This window comes from Ahaetulla prasina, chromosome 2 (assembly GCF_028640845.1).
Source record: "Ahaetulla prasina isolate Xishuangbanna chromosome 2, ASM2864084v1, whole genome shotgun sequence".
Lineage (NCBI taxonomy): Eukaryota > Metazoa > Chordata > Lepidosauria > Squamata > Colubridae > Ahaetulla > Ahaetulla prasina.
In genome coordinates, this window is record NC_080540.1 from 237,039,285 (window position 1) to 237,067,167 (window position 27,883).

At 40.4% G+C, this 27,883-nt stretch overlaps 1 protein-coding gene across 1 annotated transcript; it reads right to left on the reverse strand.

Moving 5' to 3' along the window:
* Positions 1–1,041: 1,041 nt before the first annotated feature.
* Positions 1,042–27,386, reverse strand: GOLM1 (golgi membrane protein 1). Its single transcript, XM_058165826.1, is given in 11 exon segments — positions 1,042–2,160; positions 2,162–2,169; positions 2,389–2,514; positions 3,707–4,015; positions 5,955–6,123; positions 8,819–8,951; positions 10,488–10,590; positions 11,971–12,025; positions 14,173–14,352; positions 15,973–16,118; positions 27,366–27,386. Coding segments are annotated over 10 exon segments (1,278 nt in total). The 5' UTR covers positions 16,102–16,118; positions 27,366–27,386; the 3' UTR covers positions 1,042–2,094.
* Between the last annotated feature and the right edge of the window lie 497 nt (positions 27,387–27,883).

Consider the following 27,883-nt stretch of genomic DNA (forward strand, 5'->3'; position numbering starts at 1 on the left):
GCTTATATGTTATATTAAAGATGGTAAAAAAAAAATTCTGAGGTGATTTTTCTTGCTCTGATTTTTTTTTAACATCTCAAAAACCTGACATTTTTAATAGAGGTGCACAGACTTTTATTTCCACTGTACATATAAACATCAGTTTCCTTATAAACTGAGTCCACCTAGGGATTTCTTTCTAATGAGTCAGCTAACTTGGAGCAAATGCATTTTTAGAGGGGAAGATTTGTTCACATTTGAGCTGCAGGTAATTCTTAGGTTACAAGAGCAATTGTGACTGGAATTTCCATCACTAAGCAATGTGGTTATATAGCACAACATCATAAGACCATATCACTTAGCAATCCCAGCCGCTCAGTTGCCATTGTAATTCCAGGACCATGCGGATCATTAAACAAGTACCACACATGAACATGACATGGGCAGGCTGGTGGGCATGACCTACAGGTGGATGGATGCCAAGGGCAGGTGCCACAAATTGGTGCTATTGAGTGCTGGTAGGTGAAAAAGCAGCGGGAGCAACTTATGACCTGCTACCTTTCCCATTGATTTTATCTGTCGGAAGCTGGCAGAGAAAGTCACAACTGATGATCATGTGACCACGGTGCGTTGCAGCCATCCTAATTGTGAACCTGTTGCCAAGGGCCCAAATTGCAATCATATTACCTTGGAGATACTGTGATAACCACACTTTTGAGAACCAGCAGCCATGAAAACTTTGGTCCCTGAATGAATGGTCATAACTCAAGGATTACCTAGCACTGATGATGTTACTTAGTTTGGGTAACTGAGTTAGTTTGGGTAATGAAACATTTGCAAAAAATAACCAAGCTCAAAGAGCACCAAGGACCTCAAGGATTCCAACCCTGAGCTACAAATATTCTCCTTTATTGATACCAAGGATTGCCTTTAGTGAGATCATCTTAACCTATGCAAGTAGATCTATAAAAAAGTAACTTTAACTTTATGCCAATGAAAATTAACATTTTTGACAGATTAACAAGTATAATTAAAAACTAAGAAACAAAACACACAATACATGACACTGTTCCCAATGAGTGGAGTATTTTATTGATAGTAACCTCACAACCAAATTATAACTCTTGAGAACCCACTTATTTTATAATCAAGAACTTAATCAAAATAAACTCAGTATTTGCATTTAACAAAATACTATAGTAATCTGTAAATCTTCTCTTTGTCGTACAAAATAATCGTATTGCACTTACTCTATTCTAGTTCTCTTCAACAGGGCTAAAGTGCTATAATCAGTGTTGACAGCAAATCGGCATCATGCCCTAAATGATATTGCAGTTCTTTTATTTACACCAAAATAAGATATGGTATGAAGCAGCAAAACATTTGGGATTCATTTTTTCATGTACAAATTAAGGTACATAGCTGGCTGTTCTAGTATATTAGAATTCTGGAATGTGTAAGGCCTTCTTTTACATAAATGCAGGAAATCCCCTGCATTTGGTTAATACTTAAATCATTCCTACAATTCAAAAAAGAAAAGTGTCTGAATAAAAAAGATGTAGATATGTAACTCACTTTTATGCACATTTACTTGATATCATACCCCACTGTACTAGACAGGTCCCTCAAAGCAAAGCACTTAAAGGAGTTTAATAAGTTCCTTAAGAGATTTTCTTTCTGAAGGAAGCTTCTGTAGAAAAGAAGTATAAAAACTGACTTTGTAAGTTTGGTTTATAAACTGAGAATAATGATGTTGGAAGAGATCTGAACAGAAGCAGGACAAGCAGTATCTCTCAAGCTGCAGTCTGTGCAATAGTCTCAATTTTTAGAGCAAGACAATTTGTATCTAAGGTGGTAGATACCGTTATGATTCAAAAAAGAAACTATACCTATTATCTGAGTAACAGGTTGATTTCATATATTTTCAGGGGCTTATTTCCACCCTGCAACACTGGAATAGTGTAATTCATAGATGTAAAACCAGCCTATTAAGTCTGCAGATAATCTTCCTGATGGGAGAGGAATCAGAACTGGTTTACATCCCCTGATTTTTGAAAAAGTTTTGAGTGGACTTGCCTAAATAGTTTTGCAAGTGTCGAAGACTAAAATTGCTGTTCACAATTTCTGCTGTTGAGCTCCCTTGAGCTTAAATAAGCGATTTTCCATTTTGGGATCTTCCAAGATTTTGAACTAAAAAAGGAGGAAAAATAAGTAAATTGGAGTAATTAAGTCATTATATTTAATTTACTCATATTACTCTTGGGGATCATCAGTCACATTCCCCATTATGGAAAATGTTCATTTGTAAAGCCTTTCATCCAGTCAAGATTTGCAAGTTCATTATTAAAAGTAAAACAAATTATAATGCAAACTTTGTATGCCAGAACATGGAAATTACAAAAAAATTACCATTGAAGCTATTATGCTGGCCAATGAGAGCAGCCTGCTTATCTGTTTCGGATTCTGCCTCATTTGTATCTAAGTTGTAATCGGTACCTTTATTATCCTGGCCCACTCTTTTAATTTCAAGTTCACCTGTGAAAACAAATCAAACAATAACTTCATGCATGCAAACTTCACGTAAATTGAAAAGATGTCTTCCAATTATATTGCAAAGACAAGTTTTACTCTCAATACATATTAAGAGAAAGTACTGATAATGTAATTAATCAAATGCATCATGAAATCATAAATCATGTTTGGATTTCTATATTGTGCTTAACTATGGCTTGCCAAATGCTTATAATGGATAGATCTACATCACACTTAAGCCAGAATCAAACATACAACAGTTTGATCAAGCACAATGAAACCATGCACTCTGGTTTCTCTTCGGATAATGTAACAAATCAAATTACATACTTTATATTGAGTGCCATCTATAACAATATAACAATTCTATAAACATTAAATAGAAAAGATGTTGAGACTCTAGAAAAAGTGCAGAGGAGAGCAACCAGGATGATTAGGGGACTGGAGACTAAAACATATTAAGAACGGTTAGATGAACTGGGCATGGCTAGTCTAGTGAAGAGAAGGACCAGGGGAGACATGATAGCCATCTTCCAATACTTGAGGGGCTGCCACAGAGAGGAGGGGGTCAAGCTGTTTTCCAAAGCACCTGAAGGCCAGACAAGGAATAATGGATGGAAACCAGTGGTGGGATTCAAATAATTTAACAACCGGTTCTCTGCCCTAATGATTTCTTCCAACAATCAGTTCACCAAACTGTTCAGAAAGTTAACAACCGGTTCTCCCGAAGTGGTGCGAACTGGATGAATACCACCACTGATGGAAACTGACCAAGGAGAGATTCAACCTAGAAATGAGGAGAAACTTTCTGACAGTGAGAACAATCAACAAATCAAAGAACAGCTTGCCTTCGGAAGTTGTGGGAGCTTCATCACTCGAGACTTTCAATAAAAGATTGGACTGCCATTTGTCAGAAATGGTATAGGGTCTCCTGCTTGAGCCGGGGGATTGGACTAGATCAGGGCTCTCCAACCTTGGCAACTTTAAGCCTGGAGGACTTCAACTTCCAGCTTCTTTTTTTGCTGGCTGGGGAATTCTGGGAGTTGAAGTCCATCAGGCTTAAAGTTGCCAAGGTTGGAGAGCCCTGGACTAGATGACCTATAAAATCCCTTCCAACTCTGTTAATCTGTTAATTATTCCACTTCCTCAAATACTGCAACCCTGATACAAAGGGAGAGAGCAATCTTATACTAACCATTTTTATTAGTTTCCTGGTCATCCTGCTGCAAGTCATCATTTAAGAGTTCCTCTCGTTCAATTTCTTCAACTTCGTTTGCTGCATTGACATTTTGGTGGCCTATGAGTTCTGAGAATTTGCTAGTCTGACTTTCTACTGAAGCTTCTCCAAGTACATTTCTAATTTTCTCATGGTGACTCAGCTCTGGTTCTGGTTTGGGAGGAAGTGCTTTATGATCTCTGCTAGAAATAGAAGGTATTTGTAGGTGGCCTTGATTGAGAAGAACCTCCTTTTTCCTGGACTCTTCATTAGGAACATCACTGGTTCCTTACATAAACAGAAGAAACGTTTTTAGAGCTGATTTAAATAATTCAAATTTTAATATGAATGTTTTTTCCTATGTTTGAATCACAGAATGGGATATTCAGAGCAAAAAAATCTAACAGTCTTCCAGTTCTTGGGAGTTAATTTGGAAGCTTTAAACTTAAAAAAAAAACACCTAATGAGGCACATTGTTCAATATGCAGCTCCAAGATTGGAGATCACTACAGGTTTCTATATAAGGTTTTAATATAAAACATACATATATGTTGCTCAGGGTTGAACTGGGGAGTCCTTGATGTCTGCTGAGGTTGAATGCTTGCTTGCAGACATTTCGTTGCCTGACTAGATAACACTATCAGTGCTAATGACTGTGGGGTTTGCTGCTTGTTTATATGCAGATAGTCCTCAGGTTACAACCATAATGGAGCCTGCCCATTAGAGTCAGCGTTTGGGAGGGCCACTAAGTTAACTGCACTCATTGAATGACTACTTCATCCCAGCTCTCCGCAATGCATTTGTTCACCAAACACATAAATCATTAAGTGGGGTAGCCTCGGGTGGGGGAGACCCTGGGGGACCAGCATTAGCTTGGTGGCCCTAAAGCTAGCTTTAGTGAGAAAAAAATCACAAGGATTTTTTTTCTCCATATCACTACCCATACCTCTACCAGCATTAGCCTTGCAAACCTAGCAAGGAGAGGAAAACTGAGAATTCACCAGCATTATTTTTTGTTCAGAAAAGAGGCCATTGTGGGATTGCGCCATGTGGCCTACCAACAGAGCAGTCTATCCTTCACTTCCGGATCTCCTGAGCTATGGAGATTTTTGAATAGTGAGCAATTGGAGAGGGATGGGGAGGAGCTGTGGTGGGATTCAGCCGGTTCACAACAGTTCGGCCAAATCTGTGAATTTTTTGCATAGTTCGGCCAACTGGTTGTTCCCACCACTGGGTGGAACTGAGGATTTTGCATTATCATTGCTCTTGGATGGGGTGGAAGTGACCAACCTGGCAGATCAAGTCAGTGACCAACCTGGCAGATCAAGAAGGGGGAGGGAAATAAGCAAAGGGGCACCTGAAATGTCTCTGACTTGATCATAACAGCAAACAACCACAGGATGCTACAGTGGATGTAACTTCAGGACTGGGTCATAAGTACCTTTTGGGAAGTCCTTTGTAACTTCAAATAGTCAATGAGTGATCAGTTGAAAGTCAAGGACCTTCACCCTGCCAATGTTGGTGAGGGTGAAATTTTCTTCTTGATAATTCTTTTATCAGGAAATTGTTTTCTATTTGGTTGATTATTTCAAGATTGATCTTGAAAATTCTCCCTCTCCCAAATCATGGGGAAATTAAGGTATAGAACTCTATTGGGGAATCTTATCTGGAAGTATTTTTTTATTTGAAAGTTGCCGGAAGAAACATGTCATTTGTCCAAAAGTTGATGAAGGGTTTTTCCTGAACTACTTAGACTGTGAACTGAAAGGGAAGCGGTCCTCTTGCATTCACCTTTGAAATATGACCTCTAGTAGTGCATATACACATATGAGCAGTATGAAAAATTCAGCAACCAAGTGGAACAAGAGACCTCTATAATATTCTCCAGCTCATATTCTTCTGGGAATAATTTGGCATGTTCCAGAAATAAATTCTGCAGACTGAAAATGTTTCAAAGTGTCCTGGATATGGCATTCATATTCACATTCATTTAAATATTTAAATAACTTACTTAACTGCTTGTATGGAAAACAGACCATGGCAGTAAAACAAAATTTATGAACTATTCAGTTTGAAGCAGTTTTGATTTGATAATGATTCACCGTTATTGAAGCAAAATAGATTATAGGACTTAATATAAGCCTCTTGACTCATATTTCAATTCCACATTCCACATGAAATCTTAATGACAAAAACAAAACGATACAGTTAATTGCTGTACTTTTACCTTTTTCTCTATGATGATTCAATTCTTCTTTGTTTAGTACAGATACTGGTCTTGAAACTAATTTCACAGACTCACTAGGCATGTTTTTTTCCTCAAGTTCACTTTCCTGATTTGTCAGATCATGATGATCAATCTCTGTCTCTCCAAAATTCTGCATCTGTATATTGGCCTTTTAAAAAAATAAAATAAAATATTTTTTCTGTTTGTTTTGTTTTATACTGAAAAGCATTGCAGAGTAGTCTGTCCCCAAATTTTATCCCATAGAATTTCTGAACTAATATTAATAGTTTAATACACCTGAAGGACATAAGGTTGGGAAAGCGGATGTAGAATTCTGTAGCAGAATATAGTGCTGGGTTAATACATAGTTCAGTTTACCTACATAATTGTGTGAATATATATTCAGAATATATTTAAGAGCATACCTCATCACAAAACTATAAGTCCAAATTGTACATATGCAGAATTCTTGGGTAACCATAATCATAAGAAGGGAAATCAATATGTTAAAAATGAAGGAAATTTCAAATGTTAGAAAGTACATAAATGCTGGAAGTGTGCATGTGTGCATCCCCTAATGTTTTCAATAATTTTTTTCCCTAAGGACAATTATACCGATATTTTAGAACAGCATATCTAGAACATAGCAGGTACACCTGAAGTTACAAACTGCATTGGTTTCTGGGTGCAATTCCAGGCGCTGGTTGTTATCTATAAAGCTCTATCTCATAGAGCTTTATATGATATATGGAAATACCTATCTCCAGCTGTCCAATAATATCTGACATAGTTGGCATACCTTCACTCTTATGGCACCTGCTTTCTGGAATAACATTGCCCTTAGATGTGTATAATCTCAATCTACCTTCCTTAAAAGAGCATTTAAAATCTGTCTCTTTCCTCATTTCCTGATCCAGGCCCATTTCTGCATCTAAGTCAATCTTTTTTATGAATTTCCCTTTCTTCCCAGAATGGCTGCTTCTGTGTAATTTTAAATTTATACTTGATTGTTTTATTTTAACTGAAGGGTTTGATTCATTGTCATTGGTTTTTTAGTCTTCCTATCCAGTGTTTTTAGTTTTGCCCGAGTCCAGTTCACTATTCCAGTTGTTTTTCTAATGATAGGAATTATCCAGATATTAATTGCCTTGATAGTGCTCTGTTCCCCGCAAAATAAGACATCCCCTGATAAGAAGCCCAATTGGGCTTTTGAGTGCATGGCAATAAGACCATAAACTCAGGGTTCAAAAAAATATAAGGTCTTATTTTCGGGGAAACATGGTACTTCTGCCACTGAATTTAAGATCTTCTTCATTCTCATGATGTATTATTTTCTAATCTTCTTGACTTCAGTGTGCTTAGTGTGTCAGCTTGAAGAATACCCAGGTATTCATAGTTTTTAGACTCTCCCTGGTTCAACTCTGCTGTCTGAGCTACTTCTGGCAAGGCTTCAATTTCTTCGCCCTGGATAGACTTTTGCAGTTCTTTTACTTTTACTTTTGTACATATTTTATTTTGCATTATAAATCAACATTGATTTGGTAGTTTGTGTTGTTTCTGATTTTGGATGTTTTTCTTTCTACAATTGGTGCTCTCTTTTCAGATATCCTTTTCTCATTATACCTGGTTTGTAATTCAAATCATTCTTTGCTTTCAGTCTTTTTAAATTTGTGAGCAACTTTTCTTCCAATAGTCCTGCAACTGCTGGTTCTTGTTGCCCAGCCAAAAATCTCGAGTTCTTAGCCACTTGTTACCAGATGTCTATGAACTCCAATATCTAGCACCTCACCTTGTTGACCTGGACAATGACTGATCCAGTACAGGTTTCTATAAGTTACAACTCACTATACTGTTTATGCGAAAGATACTTCGTTTGGCTACATACTCTGATGGGACCTGACCCTCCAGTTTGCTTGAACCTCTGACATAGTTCTCTTCTTTGTCAAAGCGTGCAAACCCTACAACCACTTTATTGGGGGAATGTATTATAATCTGTTCACAACAATGTGAAGTCACAACTGCCAGTTCTGTGCCTGATGTTGGCCTTTATATACATCTTCCCCAAAACCCAGGATAGTGTAGTATACAGGCAGATCAAAGCAGTGTGGCCTTTCATTTATTGATTTACCGTGTTTCCCCAAAAATAAGACCCTATCTTATATTTTTTTGAACCCTGAAATAAGCGCTTGGCCTTATTGCCATGTGTTCAAAAGTCCGCTTAGGCTTATTATCAGGGGATGTCTTATTTTGGGGGAAACAGGATAGAAAGTTTACATGATTACCCAACCTACTCACAGTGACCCTGGACAGCTTGCAGAAATAAAACTCCAATACAAAACCCAATAAGCCCCCCACCACAATCAAACTGATGGGGGTCCCCAGGCTCCTGGCAAAACCATGTTTTCAGGATCTTTCAAAAGAGTGTCAAGGTGGGGGTCAATCTTATTTCAGCAGAAACGGTGTTTCTCAAGAAGGGAGACACTACAGAGAAGCCTTTCTTCTTGGTCCCACAAGATGGGCCTCCTTAAGAGATGCAACCCATAACACACCTTGCCCTGAAAGGCCATAACTGACTTACAATCTACAACTGTATCAAAGTCCCGCTTGGCCACAACTGCCACTTTTCCTTGAACAGGAGTCATGAATCTAGGAGCATCCCAAGATTACATACCAGGTATGTATGGGGCAGTATGACTCCATCTAAGAACAAAGATGGTAATTATCCATGGATCAAACAACCCAGAGCCACACCGTCTTGTCAGGGAGGTTCGGGTTTATTGGATTTGACCCTACTATATTGTTCTGAATAATGAGATCATTGTATAAAACTATAAATCATCTATAAAAAAGCATTACAATCTTACTTGGGTTTTTTCTGATATATTTGTAGTAAGTTCTTTTTTCTTTTCTTGCTGTATCTTGCTATCTTCTGGTGATGCTTTTAGCTTTTCTTCACATTGTTCCTTCAGTTCCTCCATCTTACTTAGACACTTAGACCTTGAAGCAAAGAACAGAATATAAAGCAAACAATCTTCCTAATCTATAATCCACTAACCAACATGTTGTTATGGTTACTGTTTGATAAGAAATGGGGAGACTCAGTTCAAATTACTATCCAGCCAAGAAGCTTATTGAGTGACTTTTGGCCAGTCACTATCCTCTGAGATTCGGTGCTACCTGCGTTAGTGTTGTTGTGACAATAAAATTGACAGTGGGAGAGTGGAACGGTGTACACAATATTGCCTTGAATTCACCAAAGGAAGGTAAATATCATGAAGAAATAATCTGAACATAGTTTGCCAATCCTTTATTGTCGTTTAAAAGCTTCTTGTCAATGTTGGGAAACACCCAGCTAGGCAGGGAAGAGTCCTCAAATGTGGAATTAGCCTCAAATCCTGGTGCAGCCGCAAAAGATCCAGGACTGACAACTCTCCCCACCGCAAGCTCCGTAGAGCCTTATTTATCTGTTCCCAGACAAAAGCTGGCAGTATATTCCTGTATAATAGGAAGAATATAATAAAGTACCATATTTTTCAGAGTATAAGACGCACCTTTTCCCCCCAAAAAAGAGGGTGCATCCTATACTCCGAATGTAGCCATGCCCAGCTTCTCAAATGGAGGTTTCGGAGGCTGAAAAAAGCTCCAAACGGAGCTTCAGAAAAAAAGCCCCAAACAGAGCTTCAGAAAAGAAGCTCCCAAACAGAGCTTCAGAGGCTTTTTTTCTGAAGCTCTGTTTCAGAGGCTTTCAGAGGCAGAAAAAAGTTTTTTCTGAAACAGTTTCAGAGGCAGAAAAAAAAAGCAAAAAAAAGCAAGGCACAGAGCTCACAACCAAGGAACCTGTTGCTAAAATTACCTCTAGGAACAGCTGATTGGGGATATTCTGGGAGGCCGATCCATCTGCCAATCAGCTTTTTTCTTATTTTCCTAAGGTGTGTCTTATACTCTGGTGCATCTTACACTCCGAAAAATACGGTAGACACCTTGAACTCTATATGTGTTGATCTGTTGCTTGTCCTGACAACAACTTCCCTATTATTGCAGCCTTGGAAAGATCAGAAACCAAAGATTTACTGAGGCCCCTTTGGGCTAATTTAGATAGCTGAGGAACTACATGAAGCCTAGTTTCTATGAGAAGAGGAATTTTTTTTCCAGTCCGTCTTTGACTTTTCCCTTCCTTCTTTGTACTCACCTAATGGTATGAATATAACTAAGATCAACCAAATATAACTTTCATTTTAACTGCAAATCACATATATTTCCTGCTTGTTTGATACATAGCTACATAAAGTGTTTTACTTTAAATACCAGAATCCATGAATCAGTTAGGTAACATATTTAGATGTAGCGATCCATAGTGAAAGTATAGCTTCCTTCCGAAACTCCACTGACTTCAATAGAACTTGCTTCCAGATATGTATAGGATTTAAAAATCTAACCTAGCAATTTCAGTATAGAAAAATTATTCATATTCAGGCTTAATCAAATTTTGATTTGTACTCATTTTGCATATAAAAACAACTAATGCAAACTTACATGTCCAACGAAAATTTTCTCTGGAGGTTTGTCTGATTGTTCTGAAATCTGTTGGCATCTAATTGAAGCTTCTCACATTTCCTCTGGAATTTTTTCAAATTCTCTGCAGCAATATTGTTTTTTATTTTAATAAAAGAAAAAAAACACAAGGTATGAAAGAGCAAAGGGTTTTTTTTTAATTAAGAAGAGATTGGTCCATAATAATTAGACTAAATAAAGCCTATTTTGTTCTGTCTGCCAGACCTATGCTGAATAATCCTATTTATCTAAAAGAAAGGTCCCCTTTATTTCTGTATGTTTCAGACTGCAGCCTTAAAAGTACAACTGCATGATTATCTTCCAACTTTCTCCTCAATTAGTTTTTATCTCCCACCCTCCTTTTTTTTTCTTTTTTACATACCGTATATACTCGAGTATAAGCCGAGTTTTTCAGCATGTTTTTTGTGCTGAAAAACGTCCTAAACTTATACTCGAGTTTTTTTTCTTTTTTATATACCGTATATACTCGAGTTTTTTTTTTCTTCTTTTTTTCACATTATACCGGATGGTGCAAACTTGGCGGGCTTTTGCATTAGCGCGGGGAAGCCCTGCCGGTGCAGTGAGAGGGCGGGGCGGGGGAGCCGCCAGCCTTCTCGGCTGAGGGAGGGAGGCTTTCCCTGACCGGTAGCTGCCTCATTTCCCTCCCTCGGCTTATACTCGAGTCCCCAGTTTACCCCAGTTTTTTGGGGTAAAATTGGGGACCTCGGCTTATACTCGGATCGGCTTATATTCGAGTATATACGGTAATAAAAATGGATATTGGAATAGTATCCTTCATATGCATTAAAAAAATATGAACAATAATACCCAGCATTAGTTCTGGACAAGCCTTTAAATAAATAATTATCAACTGCTTCTATTCTGAAAACCAGTAAAGTTTCCAATATTTCCAATTACTTCCAGTTTTTGTTCATGATTTAAGCTTCTAATATTGTAATAATTTATGATTTAAGTCCTTGTATCAGTATGGTTTAATAGGTTGATATTTTATTTTTCTGGACACAACTGTTTCCCTGTACACTGTTCCACATGCTTTTCGCAGGAAGCCATGGTGACAAGACACATGTAAATGACATGAATTATACAATTTGCATGAACTGCATTATATTATATAATCATGTTATTTGCATGCAGTCACAATGCCTGAGACATTATTTGCTTCCTTGTATCCCCTGATGATATCTATTTGGAATCTTATCAATATATCACAAATTCTTTTTATTTTAAGGAATAAACAAAGAAATAGATGATCATTCAAGAGTGGCCTTGAAACTTTTTCTTCAAGCATTGTATTTCAAGTTCCTTTTTTCAGCCAATTATATATCAGACTTACAATCTAAACCTATATTCTCTGGTTATCCTTTTTTACTGTTTCGGAATGGAAAATAATATATCAGTAAATACAGAATAAAAATTGCAATGATGATACTTTACTGAGATTTACCTTGAAGATTGTGGATCAGTTGATCATTTATTGTGATGTTATTTAATAATATTTCCTATGACAAAGAAAAAGGGGAAGTTTCGTGGTTGAGAAGTATCAATTGGATCCAGCCTTAAATCATATTTAGAATACATGAGTCAGTGTGACAAGTCACATGGTTAATTTAATAGAATTATTTTAAAATAGTTTCCTCTGCCTGTAACTAAGTCTAGATTTCATCTCAAGCCTTCAACATTTACTTTCTACATTCTCCTAGTATTATATAAATGTTAACTAATCCTTGGAAAGTGGCATTTGTTTCTTTTTGCAACTGAAATTGATTAAAAAGAACAGAGATTATAGTCTGGGTATGTACTTCAGAAGTCTGTATTAGAATATTACCAAAACCTTGCTTTCATTTTGAAGAAAATCAAAACTATTTGCTCATAATTTGATTCTCAATGCACCTCAAATAACAACTAACTCCACCAATATTTTTTTCTTCCACACTGTAAAATATCCTAAATCAATTTTATTTCTAATTACATTATTCAGCTACACATGCTTCACATTATTCATTTACAATTGCCAGCTCTGAAGATTATATCACATATAAGATGGGACACAAACTCAACATTATTAGACTTGAATAAATTTAACTCAGGCGAGGCGAAAAATAATAATATGTATTCCATGGTCTGCTTTTTATTTTGGTCTATTTTTTAAATAAAACTTTGTTCGTGTAAAAAAGAAAAGACATACTGTTATTAGAACTAATGTTTAGTTATCTTATAAAGCAAATCTGTCAATAGCTATCTGCAACTCTTGGCCAGCTGGCAAGCAGATGGTACAGGACTTCTTCCTGGAAATGTTCTGGATAAAATCTGTGTAAAATTGTCTAGACAACTAATTTAGGAATGGATAAACTTTCTTCAAGTAATACACGTATGTTTGTAAGGGCCTTATGTCACAGTTAGCATTAATTAATTGTGAGCTGTATTACATTTCTATGCCAATTCAGAAGAGGGCTTCAAATACAAAAACAGCATGTTGGTAATTTTATATTTTTATTCTAAAAAGCAGATTCTAGCTTAAACTATAAAGGGAGAACTTGTGAAAAATTCATAAGCCGTATCTGAAAATGGAAAATTACATAAGCATTCCAGCCTGCGTTAAAGATTTGCCAGTAGCCATAATTCAGATTTGCAGTTGCAGATTTGCCAGTAGCCATAATTCAAAGCCACCTGGGTTTTTGAAAGAGTATGCCTATCTGATAAACTCTGTATTTAAGTTAGTTTGATTGAAATTATGATAGAAGCAGCAGCAATGTTTTGTTGATTTCAAGGAAATGAGAAGACTACTCTGTCAAGATCATGGCTAGGGAGACTCTGCGGAACCTTGGCTGAGCCATCAGTTGTAGACGTTCTTCAAACAAAAGTTCCAGGTGACCAAAATACATGTTCTATCCCAATTTTGACTGACTACTAGAATTTTCCATAGGCCGTTTTGCAAAAGTTGCCCTTGAAGGCTATCTGGAAGCTGCAACTGATACAAAATACAGCAATTTTTGCCGCATAGCACTGGTTGCCGATAGGCTTCAATGTACAATTCAAAGTGCTGATTATTACCTCTAAAACCCCTCATAGCTTAATGCCAAGATTCATTCAGGATCATTTCCTTCTGATAGAATCAACTTCCCAGGAAGTGCATCCAGAGTTTGATGATGCTATGCATTTCTCTATGTGAATTAATGCTCTTTGGTAGTGGCTCTATCCCTTTGCAATTCCTTTCATTAAGTATTTGGTTTTATTGTTTTGATATAAATTATGTGAACTGTTGTGAGTTTTAATGGAGTGGAAATGATTATAAGAATGGTGAATTACTGCTTTTTAAAGTATTCTAGTTTTTCTGTGTTTGCAATGGAGTAGAGCTTATAAATTTAATTAAGAGGGCAAATAGTTAAATAAGTTATTTTTGAAATTGTTAATTTAATTGGTTGATAAATTCAACATGGATAACAGATTCACATACTCTGCCACATAAAAAACAGATTTTATGTTAGACTTCTGAATTCCCACACTAGTTTCATAACTTCTGCAGTAGTTATCCCTAGAAACTGTACGTTAATTTTTATCAACAAAGCCTTTTCCTTTATGATAGACTAGACAATATTAATAGAACATTTATATAAAGTCCCAAAAGTGAGAAGCAAAAAACTTCTACCTTTTCACCTCTGTGTATTTTGTTGATATTTTCTATTTGGAAATCATGCATAGACTGGATTTTGTCAATCTGTTCCCTCTGTTTCTTTAGTTCTCCTTGGAATTCATTCTTTTTCATTTCTACAGCACCTCTTTCTGCAGCTGCCCTGCGCATTCTGCCTTCTAGTTCCATTAAACGATTCTAGGAGGAAAAGTGTTGGGGGAAAAAAACTCTGTACATATATATATACAGTATATACGTTTATCACGGTTGCTGATCAGATTACTGGTAAGTCTCTCCAGTATACATGCATAATTAGAATTTGTTTTTCATTTCTGTATCTTCAAAACAAATCCAAAATTGGATTTATTTCTCTATATACACACATAGATTACTATGAAATGCTTATGAATTCTTTAATTCACTAGCTGAATGGGAATCACAGAATTTGAAAATATGGACAGAGGAAGGATGGTGAGAAAAATATTCCTTGCAGTTTTGGATCCTCAGGATAGTAATTGCGAGGAAATACACTACTTGGCTCAGAGGACAGAACTTACCTGCTACTAGCAGAAACTGATGGAGAGAAGGTAAAGGGCCAATCTAGAGAAGTTTCTTTTTTGTTGTTGTTGTTGCATTTTCTATAGAGTTATACAATCTAGTAAAGGAGTGGCTTAAAAGCTGTAAAACCAGCTCTACAATATTTTCCCAACTTTCATCTTTGATCTGGGGCATGGTGAAGATATTTGTAGGGAAAAAAAATCATTTGGCCTCTATTTCCTCTTATTTGAAAAGAGTGATTAATAAGTTTTTCCATGGGAACAGGACTAATTTTCTATGTACATATACACACCTCTTACAGCTAAGAATAATTGCACAATTGTATTGTAATACAGTTATACATTTACTATACTATTAAAAATGTACCACGTACATGGGTCATATACTCCAGCCACAATGCAATGACTATTTTTCTGCAGTTCAAATGCTATTTATATCTGCCTGGATGTTTATAGTTAGCATGGGGAATACATAATGGGAGACTCTCTCCGTCACTATGAAATGTGATCTACTGCATCATCTGTGAAAAAGATACTGATATAACGATTCTTCAGGAGGATAAAAAGCTCCAGAGAGACACTGCCATTGAACACAGGTGGATCTGTGCACTCTAAGAGACAATGGGACAAGGATCGGGGTAGCCAAAACCGTGAGATAGTAGAACCAAGAAGCTTACAATTAATTCCACATACTGAGTTAAAATAAGAAAGCCGCTGGCCTGTTTGCATATACGCATCACATGTAATGTGGAGGCAGAATAAATTGAAAATGGTCTTTTCAATCATGTAAAATTAGTCTAAAGTCATGGCCAATTGTGTTGTGTTTTTTTTCAGGCAGCAGCCAGGATTGTGCAAAGTTATAGGTGCCAAAGATATTTGAAAAATGAACCATAAATGGTGAAACTCTCCTGAAACATTGTTAACACAGAGATCTTTTTAGATTTGATTGTCTGATGAGATTTGGAAAAAATGGTGGAGCTCAGTGAATGCTGTCTAGTGGCATCTTTTATATCACAATGCTCAAGGGCACCACGCTACTAATGCCTGGTACAAAATTACATTATTTCCTAGTTGAACAGGATGCAATCTTTTATCAGGTACTTTTCTTCTTCCTTATTTGCTTACCGTATTTGCCAAATTCCAAATGTTTGTCAGATATAATTACTCTAAAGTGAATTGTAATCGTGAGAAAAAAAACAACATTTTAAAATAAAATATACATTGATTCACTCATTGTGAAAAACCAACAAAAGAGCAATACCTGCAAATCGACACTACGGGAACTTGCTATCCAGTAATTAAATCCCAGAACAATTATACAAGCCACAAGTGCTGCTACTAGAAGAGGAGGTGATTTTATCCCACGACGACTGTTTCCTAGCCCGACCATCTTAAAGTTACAGATTTCTGTTGGTTTAAAAAGAGAAACATTTATATTTACCTTTGCTGATTAATGAAAATTTCCAAGCAATAAAAAAACTTGCCAGTAACAGTATCTGCTTAGAAGTAGCTTAAGGCTTAAAGAGTTAAAAAAATGCATGTATGTACATATATATCTATATATCTCCATAGGAAAGAACACAGAAACATATAAAAGCGTAATAATCAGGATTCGATGTTTCATGACACATTTTAACTGCAGCAACATAGAATTTAATCATAATATTATAATCCAAATATTAAGAGTCAGGAAGTGGAGCTTTCTGTAATAAATATCTGTTTACCCAGAATACAGTCACAGATGAAATAAAATAATTCCATTTACTCTTGTATAAATTGCAATGTAGCAGTACAGGAAGAAGGATTCATTTGGATTAGAGAATTTTGGAATATCTGCCCAGAAGAAGAGCTGATGATTATGTACTATGTTGTGGGCAAACAAAGTCCTTTCTGAGGGGTTCTGGCAAACTCTTTGAGGTTGCTTGTTTTCTTGCAGATGTTTGACTACTCAAACTAGGTAACAGCATCAGTGCTAGTACATCTTCAAAGGAAAAAAATTAACAAGGTAAGAAGAAAAGAATAACACACTATCCTTCCTGGATATCCTCATCAGCAGAAGCAGTGATGGCAAATTAGAAACACGGGTCTTCATAAAACTACCCACACCAATCAACTGCTCCACTACCAAAGTAAAAACCAACCTCTCACAAGAGAAGCTGTGTAAGAACACTATTTAGATGAGCACAAACACACCGCAGAAACCCTAAACATCAGCAAAAAGGATATAGATCATCTATACAAGATCATCCAACAAAATGGATACCCACACAACTTTATCAAAAAGTGCCTGGTCACTCGACTCAATATAATATAACGAACACAAACTGTGAAAAGGATAATATTGCTATACAGTACATCAAAAATATCTCAGAAACCACCAACAGACTATTAAAATGACATGACATCACCATAGCACACGCAGTGACAAAAGCCCTCCAAAACATCTAAGTAAATCGAAAGACCCAGCAGCCCCAGAAGAAAAACAGATGGCATCATCTGTAAGAGGGATGTCAAACTTATGTTATCAAGGTGGCATCACATGACATATTGTGACTTTTTCCCCCCTTTGCTAAACTGAGCGTGGGTGTGGCCAGAATGTGATGCATCTGGCCCGCAGGACGCGAGTTTAACAGCCCATTTAAACTATAACATACAATGTAAAAACTAAAACAGTCATTATGTAAGATAAACAGGAAGAAGACTAACAGAGTGCATCCATGAACACCAACTAGCAGTCAAAAGACATGATGAAAACTCCTTTCACAACACATGGACAGACTTAATCATAGTATCAATTGAGAAACTGTGAGCATCCTAGACCAAACCAAGTCCAAAAACACAAGAGAATTCCTAGAAACTTGACACTTGGACAAATCAGCCATCAATAGAAACATAGAGATATGCAGCATCTATATACCATTAAAAAGAGACAATAAAAGAGCCAAAAAAGAAACAAAAAAGACCAAAACACCAGCAATCAACACCCAGTTGAACAGACATTAACACCATGATTAACACTAGACCAAGAATCAAGAAGCAAACAATATTCCAATCCAAAAACCTACCAACTCAGACCAACAACCATAAACAACAGCCTAATCAAGCAACCACCAAAACCTCTCCCACCAACACTGATAGGGCAAACCACTAGTATATAAAATGACAGCAAATCCCACTCCCTACTAGCACTGATGATGTTACCTAGTTTAATAATAAAACTCTTCAAGAAAACAATCAAGCTCACAGAGCATCAAGTTCAACTCTGAGCTACAAATATTATCTTCTATTGGAATAATTATAACTATGTAACAGCCAATGCATTTGTAAATAAAATATTCTATATATACAATCCATATTTGTCTTTTTCTTTTTGCTAATGTATCAATAAAGATATTATTATTTACAGTATTATTATTATTATTAAGACTATAAAAATTAAGAGTTAAGAATTAAAAAGTCTAAAAACTGGCAGAACTAAACTAACACTTTTGTTAACATTTCACATAGTATTTCACAAAAGATAGATACATACAACTATGATAACTATGATAAGACAATGCAAAGTCAATGATTTATATATTTGAATCAGAAAGTAAGTACAGATAAGGATTGTGACATTATTGCAAATATGTCAGCACATTTTTTTCATCACAGGAAGAGTTATGTATATGCTACTAAAACTCTTGTGTCTGTAACCTTTAATTGAGTGGAATGATGCATCACATATTGACATCTCTAAATATCTCCCTTGATTCTTAAGAACTTTTCCAGTATATTAGAAGCTCTGCCACTGTTGAAGGGATAGATGAATTTGGTAAGGAAAGATCTCTGAAACAATGACCCAAGTGGTCATGGATAATATAGATGTTCCTAAAATCGTCACACTGGGGGGATATAACCAAGAACACATCCATCTCAACATGCATATTTGAAGAGCTTCATTTACATTTCTGTTTATATCAATCTCAAATGCAGTAACAGCAGGAAAAGACGAAACATATGATTTTACAGTTGGATCTACAACAGCCCAGCCTTTGTCACCAACTTTTATAAACAATTCTCCAAAGTAAACTGTAGGAAATCACGTATTGCTTGTTTCATCCAGAGCTTCAGGCGTTTTTCTCCTATTGAGAGGCCTACATGGCCTAAGACTTCAAAGGCTTCCGGAGGCTTCCATGATTTCAGGAAAGAAGGCCTGGTGTGACAGGAAGCTGCGTCAGATAAGTCATATGGGTCTCTCAAAAGCAGGAGAAAATGCCAGAAGGTGAGCAGCACATGGCAGCAGATCCTCGGAAGCAACTGAGTGAAGGGAGCAATTGTGCAGATCGCCAGGCTCACGTGCATTGAAGAATGTTGCAAGGTGTCATTTCTGAGTAGCAGCAGCAGTGCTAACCAGGGCTGGCATCAAGGCCCGGGCTGGTGGAAATGCCTGAGATTGCTGAAGGCCCCAGGCCTCTATTTTAGGCCAAGGCCCAGCATTGCAGCCAAAGGCTGTTTTCCCAGCTAATACCAGGCAAAGACAGTCAGTGAGAATTGCAGCTCCCCAGGCAGTTATAAGTGTGGCCACCCAAGTTTTTATCATGTGACTGCGGTGTCGCTAAAAACTTTGTAACTTCCCTTCATTCAGTAGCATAACTTTAAGGACATTAAATAAGGACAATCTACATTGTCACAGGATGTAAGCTGTTCCAAGTAAAGCTGCCTTTTGCTGATCGTGATTTTGTCAATGCCAGTGCTGCTCCAGATGTTATGCTCGATACCTTTTAAGCAGTGGTGGGTTTCAAATTTTTTTACTACTGGTTCTGTGGGTGTGGCTTGGTGGGCGTGGCATGGCTTGATGGGCGTGGCAGGGAAAGGATACTGTAAAATCTCCATTCTCACCCCACTCCAGGGGAAGGTTACTGCAAAAATCCCCATTTCCTCCTGATCAGCTGGGAATTGGGAGGCAGAGAATAGATGGGGGGGGGCAGTCGGAATTTTTACTACCGGTTCTCCGAACTAGTCAAAGTTTCTGCTACCAGTTCTCCAAAACTGTTCAGAACCTGTTGAAACCCACCTCTGCTTTTAAGAACTGAGGTGGCACAGTGGTTAGAATGCAGTACTGCAGGCTACTTCTGCTGCCTGCCGGCTGCCTGCAATTTGACAGTTTGAATCTCACCAGGCTCAAGGTTGACTCAGCCTTCCAACCTTCCGAGGTCGGTAAAATGAGGACCCAGCTTGTTGAGGGCAATATGCTGACTCTGTAAACCATTTAGAGAGGGCTGTAAAGCACTGTGAAGTGGTCTATAAGTCTAAGTACTATTGTAATTGCTATTGCTAATATTGGCACTACCTTTGCTTTCTTTTGCCACAATCATTCTAGTTTTATTTGCAGATCTTCGTGTTTTGTAATTTTCTCTGGTTCTTTCTCTTCTATTCTGCTGTCTCCAGATATTGCAGCATCCACTATAAAGATACTTTTTCCCCCTTTCTTATCCAAAGTCTGGGGTGTTATGTGGCAGATCCTGGTCTGTCAAAATTCTAAATTCCCAGAGCATTTTAGCTTCTTTATTTTCTATTACTTTGTCTATTTTGTGGTTCCACCAGTTCTTGTTTTCAGGAAAAATGGTATTTCTTGAAGATGTGCCAATACACCATTCTTGCTACTGTGTCCTGATGTTGTTTGTAATCATTCTGTGCAATCTTCCTGCATCACCTACGGTCATGCAGAGATAGCATTTGCTGTCTGTTACTGTCTTCTCAATTCTGGCTTTATATGCATTTGTTCTGAACGCTTCATCTTCTGCTGCCAGAATTAGCCTCTCTTTCTCTTTCTTCAACTTTCCTACTCTTAGCCATTGCCAGATCTTGATGTTACCTCTTTGCCTGCTAGAACTGCACAGGTATAGCTTAGGGGTGAAATTCAGCAGGTTCTGGAGAATCAATAGTGGAAATTTTGAGTAGTTCGGAGAACCAGCAAATACCACCTCTGGCTGGCCCCAGAGTGGGGTGGGAATGGAGAGTTTGCAGTATCCTTCCCTGCCATGCCCACCAAGCCACGCCCACCAAGCTACACCACATCCACCAAGTCACGCCCACAGAACCAGTAGTAAAAAAAAAATTGAATTTCACCACTGGTATAGATGCCTTGATAGTATTTTGTCCACTGAATTTGAAGACCTTCTTCACTCTCATGATGTATTCACTTCTAGACTTCTTCTTGACTTCAGTGTACTAGATGTTTTCAGCTTGAGGGATGATCAGGTATTTTTAATGGTCTTCTTCATCCAGACTCCCGAGTTATTTTCAAATAGCATCTTCATTCCTTCAATTTTCACAATTTTACCTCTGTTGATGGTGAGGGTGATCCTTTTGTCCAACCCAAACTCCAGTGCAATATCTACAGGGACGTGCTGAGGAGTTTAACGGTTATCTATACGATAAAATCGTTCAGCTTCGGGATAATTTAGACCAAAATTGCGATGATCCAGGGGGGATGGCAGAGGCACGTCTTGTGGAGGTTGTTTGGGATGAGTTTGAGGCTGTGGCTCTCGAGGACGTGGACAGGTTACTGGGGAGGCTGCATGCGACCACATGTTTACTGGACCCGTGTCCTTCCTGGCTGGTGCTGGCTACTCAGGAAGTGACACGAGGTTGGCTCTGGGGAATTATAAATGCTTCATTGTTGGAAGGGGTTTTCCCCGCTGCCTTGAAAGAGGCAGTGGTGAGACCCCTCCTCAAGAAGCCTTCCCTGGACCCAGCTATTTTGGGAAATTATCGTCCAGTCTCCAACCTTCGCTTTGTGGCGAAGGTTTATTATTATTGTTTATTGTTTATATTTATATACCGCCCTATCTCCCAAAGGACTCAGGGCGGTTTACAGGCATTTAAAAGCAAGAAATACAATAAATACAATTCTAAAAACAATTAAAAAACTTATTCAAAGCCTTAATTAAAAATATAAAAATTAAAACCCAAGATAAAACCCATAAACTAAAATCTAACTCAGTCCTGCGCAATTAAATAGATATGTTTTAAGCTCGCGGCGGAAGGTCCGAAGGTCCGGAAGCTGACGAAGTCCTGGGGGCAGTCCATCCCAGAGGGTGGGAGCCCCCACAGAGAAGGCCCTTCCCCTGGGCGCCGCCAGACGACATTGCCTCGCTGACGGCACCCTGAGGAGTCCCTCTCTGTGAGAGCGCACGGGTCGGTGAGAGGTATTCGGTAGCAGCAGGCGGTCCCGTAGATAACCCGGCCCTATGCCATGGAGCGCTTTAAAGGTGGTCACCAAAACCTTGAAGCGCACCGGAAGCCCACAGCCACCCAGTGCAGTCGGCGCAGGATAGGTGTTATACGGGAGCCACGAGGGGCTCCCTCTATCACCCGCGCAGCCGCATTCTGGACTAACTGCAGCCTCCGGATGCTCTTCAAGGGGAGCCCCATGTAGAGAGCATTGCAGTAATCCAGGCGAGACGTCACGAGTGCGTGGGTGACTGTGCACAGGGCATCCCGGTCCAGAAAGGCGCAACTGGCGCACCAGGCGAACCTGGTAAACGCTCTCCTGGAGGCGGCCGTCAAATGATCTTCCAAAGACAGCCGTTCATCCAGGAGGGCGCCTAAGTTGCGCACCCCTCCATCGGGGCCAATGACTCGCCACCGATGGTCAGCCGCGGATTTAGCTGACTGTACCGGGATGCCGCATCCACAGCCACTCTGTCTTGGAGGATTGAGCTTGAGCCTGTTTCTCCCCATCCAGACCCGTACAGCCTCCAGACACCGGGACAGCACTTGATAGCTTCGTTGGGGTGGTCCGCGTGGAAAGGTACAGCTGGGTGTCATCCGCATACAGCTGATACCTCACGCCGAAACCACTGATGATCTCACCCAGCGGCTTCATGTAGATGTTAAACAGAAGGGGCGAGAGGATCGACCCCTGCGGCACCCCACAAGGGGGGGGGCTCGGGGGCGGCCTCTGCCCCCCCGTCAACACCGCCTGCGACGGTCGGAGAGATAGGAGGAGAACCACCGATAGCGGTGCCTCCCACTCCCAATCCCTCCAGCCGGCGCAGCAGGATACCATGGTCGATGGTATCGAAAGCCGCTGAGAGGTCTAATAGGACCAGGGCAGAGGAACAACCCCTATCCCTGGCCCTCCAGAGATCATCCACCAACGCGACCAAAGCCGTCTCTGTGCTGTAACCGGGCCGGAAACCGGACTGGAACGGGTCTAGATAGACGGTTTCATCCAGGTGCAGGGGAAACTGATATGCCACCATACTCTCTACAACCTTCGCCGCGAAGCGAAGGTTGGAGACTGGACGATAATTACCTAAAACAGCCGGGTCCAGGAAGGCTTAAGGAGGGGTCTCACCACCGCCTCTTTCAAGGCGGCGGAAAGACACCCTCCACCAAAGAAGCGATCGTAATCGCCTGAGCCAGCCTCGTGTCACCTCCTGAGTGGCCAGCACCAGCCAGGAGGGGCACGGGTCCAGTAAACACGTGGTGGCATTCAGTCTACTCAACAACCTGTCCATGTCCTCGGGAGCCACAGGGTCAAACTCATCCCAGACAATGTCACCAAGACCACCCTCGGACGCCTCACCTGAGTCACTGCAATCTTGGTCCAACCCGTCCCGGAGCTGAACGATTTTATCGTATAGATAACGTTAAACTCCTCAGCACGTCCCTGCAGCGGGTCATCCCGCTCCCCCTGGTGAAGAAGGGAACGAGTCACCCGGAACAGGGCGGCTGGGCGGTTATCTGCCGACGCAATGAGGGAGGAGGCGTAGCAACGCCTCGCTTCCCTCAATGCCACTAGGTAAGTCCTTGTATAGGACTTCACTAGTGTCCGATCAGCCTCTGAACGGCTAGACCTCCAGGAACTCTCTAGGCGTCTTCTCCGGCGCTTCATCCCCCTCAGCTCCTCGGAAAACCAGGGAGCCGGTTGGGACCTGCGCCGGGTCAGAGGCCGCAAAGGCACGACACGATCTAAGGCCCCCGCCGCGGCCCGTTCCCAGGCCGCAACAAGTTCCTCAGACGTGCCGTGAGCCAGACCCTCAGGGAATGGCCCAAGCTCCGTCCGGAACCTCTCCGGGTCCATCAGGCGCCTGGGACGGAACCAACGCATCGGCTCCGTCTCCCTGCGGTGTTGGGTGGCGGTCAGAAAGTCTAGGCGAAGGAGAGAGTGATCTGACCATGACAAAGGTTCGGTGACTATTTCCTTTAAGTCCAGATCTCTCGACCACTGACCAGAGACAAAAATCAAATCGAGTGTACCACCCCCGGTGTGGGTAGGGCCATCAACTACTTGCGTCAGGTCTAAGGCCGTCATGGAAGCCATGAACTCCCGAGCTGCTGTCGATGACGAGCCGGAAGAAGGTTGTAGAGAGTGTGGTTGCATGTCAGCTTCCCCGGTACCTGGATGAAGCTGTCTATCTAGACCCGTTCCAGTCCGGCTTCCGATCCGGTCACAGTACAGAGACAGCTTTGGTCGCGTTGGTGGATGACCTCTGGAGGGCCAGGGATAGGGGTTGTCCCTCTGCCCTGGTCCTATTAGATCTCTCAGCGGCTTTTGATACCATCGACCATGGTATCTTGCTGCACCGGTTGGAGGGGTTGGGAGTGGGAGGCACCGTTTATCGGTGGTTCTCCTCCTACCTCTCCGGCCAGTCGCAGACGGTGTTGACAGGGGGGCAGAGGTCGACCGCGAGGCGCCTTACTTGTGGGGTGCCTCAGGGGTCGATTCTCTCGCCCCTCCTGTTCAACATCTACATGAAGCCGCTGGGTGAGGTCATCAGTGGTTTCGGGGTGAGTTATCATCTGTACGCTGATGACACTCAGCTGTACTTTTCCACCCCGGACCACCCCAACGAAGCTGTCGACGTGCTGTCCCGGTGTCTGGAAGCCGAACGGGTCTGGATGGGGAGAAACAGACTCAAGCTCAATCCCTCCAAGACGGAGTGGCTGTGGATGCCGGCACCCCGGTACAGTCAGCTGCAGCCGCAGCTGGCTGTGGGGGGCGAGTTATTGGCCCCAACGGAGAGGGTGCGCAATTTGGGTGTCCTCTTGGATGGACGGCTGTCGTTTGACGATCATTTGGCGGCCGTCTCCAAGAGGGCCTTCCACCAAGTACGCTTGGTGCGCCAGTTGCGCCCCTTCCTTGACCGGGATGCCTTATGCACGGTCACTCATGCCCTTGTCACTTCCCGCCTGGACTATTGCAATGCTCTCTACATGGGGCTGCCCTTGAGGTGCACCCAGAGGCTGCAGCTAGTCCAGAATGCAGCTGCGCGGGTAATAGTGGGAGCAACTCGTTGCTCCCATGTAACACCAATCCTGCGCAGTTTGCACTGGCTTCCTGTAGTCTTTCGGGTGCGCTTTAAGATCCTGGTTACCACCTTTAAAGCGCTCCATGGCTTAGGACCCGGGTACTTACGGGACCGCCTACTGTTACCTTTTGCCTCCCACCGACCCGTACGCTCACACAGAGAGGGCCTTCTCAGGGTGCCGTCCGCCAAGCAATGTCGGTTGGCGGCCCCCAGGGGAAGGGCCTTCTCTGTTGGAGCTCCTACGCTTTGGAATGAACTTCCCCCTGGTGTACGTCAAGTGCCTGATCTTCTGACTTTTCGCCGTGAGCTGAAAACGCACCTATTCATTCAAGCGGGACTGGATTAAATTTTTATTGGGGTTATTTATATTTTAAGATTTTAAACTTTTTAAAATTTTCAGCCACAATATAATATGTTCTCTTTTAATTTCTTTTAATCTGTATATACTGTATTTTTACTTGGCTGTACACCGCCCTGAGTCCTTCGGGAGAAGGGTGGTATAAAAATCGAAATAAAGAAATAAATAAAATAAATCTTGGCTGTAAACATACAGACAACTTTGAGCAACGACTCTATATCAGATGGTGTTTTCTTCAGATTATCTACGTAAGCATGGCAGATATTTATTTATTTATTTTTCATATTTCTATACCGCCCTTCTCCGAAGACTCCAAAGACTTGATGATTCCAGCTGTTCATTAGCAGCTTTTAGAGGTGATATTAAAAATCCAACCTTTTTTCGGTCTTTTTTTCATAGATTCCACCCTCCCCCCCCTTTTTTTAAAGGGACTAAACTTTTTCTCTCTCCAACAAAAGGAGCTGAGCTCATCAGTCTCTTCATGTCACCAGTGCCATGACCCACTGACAGTTGTGGATTTTGTCCAAGAGGAACAAATGTATACTAAATATATTATGTGTTCAAGAAGAGTGAATGTATATTGGGAATGTTATGTGTTCTACTGACAGAGAAACTAGCTTTAAATATCTATATTTAAGATCAAGTGAACATCAACCATACTATATAAAATTCTTACAGTAAGTCCACCAATTCTTTTGAAAGTCTGGGAGAGTGATTTCCAAATAGAACTTGATGAATCATATTAAAATGCTTTGTGTTATCAGTTCCTTTTAGATTTCAGTGCTCATCAAGACTTAATCATGAAAATAATCCATAAACTGCATTACACTTCACTCTACAATGATTTATATACATTGTAATTCTTCTAAATAATGTTTGGGTCTGCATATAAATTGGTACATTTTACCAACTTTTACAGTAATGCTCAAACCCAAAGAGAAATATTGAAATAGATATTTAAAATATTTACCCTTCAATTACATATGTACAGTCAATGTTTTTTGCTCATGTTTTTTTCCCAGATTTTTTGCCTTCAGATTTTTAGTTTGTTTAGTATAAACACAGATCCTAATTAATTATATTAGTTCATGTGCCAAATTGATAAAAATTTGCAAGTTTTTTTTAAATAAGGCAAATTAATACAGTTTAATTTTCCTATTGGTAAAGTATTATATGATTCAGTTGTAAAAGTTCAACTTTTGTGTAGAACAGATACCCCCAAACTGAATATTGGCTCACAGTGGAAATGTCATTTCAGGGAGTGTAAATCAAATGTATCACAAATCTATTTGATGAAGCACTCATTTTTAACAACTAGCAATCTACAATATTTTTAATATCTTCATTAGTCCAAAGACATACAGTATAATAAATTTCGTGACATTCAAAAACAAGACAAAATCAATGCAGATCATCAAACAAAGCAAATCTTTGAATTAAGATAGCATCTTTTTTTTTTTTTGTCAAATTGCTTTCACCAGTCTATTCAAACTCAAATTACCATACTTTGGCCTTAAAGGGGTCTCGATTAATGGGCAGCAAATATTTCAAACCTAAACAAGTGCTCACCAAAATTAAGCCCGACCAGACAGTTTCCACATTACTTCCAGAGCATTATCATCAGCATTGATCTCCTTCTGTATTAACCACAGCAGAGCACATTTAATTTCCCAACCATCACAAGTCAGCGTACATTTCTTCCAACCACTCAAAACCCACCCTCACGTTAAGTTTCTGCTTACTTATTCAATATCTGAGCCAAATTATCTGAAGCCCATCTCATGTTGCTCAGTATCTACTACAACCTCCTTGCTTTGGACAGATTTCAAAACAGAGTATTTGCAAAAGGTACTTTTCCTGTCACTCATTACTGCAAAAATACTCCTGTCTTGGTCAAAGCTGGAGGGGAAAGCTGCAGATAGGCTAAAGCAAAAGGCTGAAATGGGGAGACCCTAAATAACAACTGTACTCTGGGGGGTACTTAATTCTGACCCAGGGAAGAATTGCAGCCAGAGAGAATTTTTTCCCCCGCTTCCGCAGCACTTCGTCCTCCAAGGACTCGCCCAACTTCGATTCCTTCATCCAAAGGGGAATTAACAGCATTCTCTGGGGAGCAAGTGGCCAGGACTGACCGCCAAGCGCTCGAAAGGACAGAGAGAGAGAGAGAGAGAGAAGAGGAGGAACGGGGATGAATGGGCGGCGAGTCTTCAAAGGGCAAATCCGAGAAACTGGGGGGAGGGGGGCAGCCCAGAAAGACAGACTGGGGGGGCGAGTATACAATGAGGGGCGCTTACCTTCCTTGCCCCCCGCCCGTCCGAGGCCCTCCTTGCTCTTCAGATAGCCTGGCAGGGGTCACCCCTCCCGCTCCGTGGGGACGAAGGCGAGGAAGAAGCAGCCTTGGCTTTCGCCTCCCGGCGGGGCGCCTTCCCAGCCCTCCCCGCCCTCTCTTCACAGTAGGAGCGGCGGCGGGGAGTGACTGGCTGAGAAAGAGAAGCGACCGGGCGGCGGCG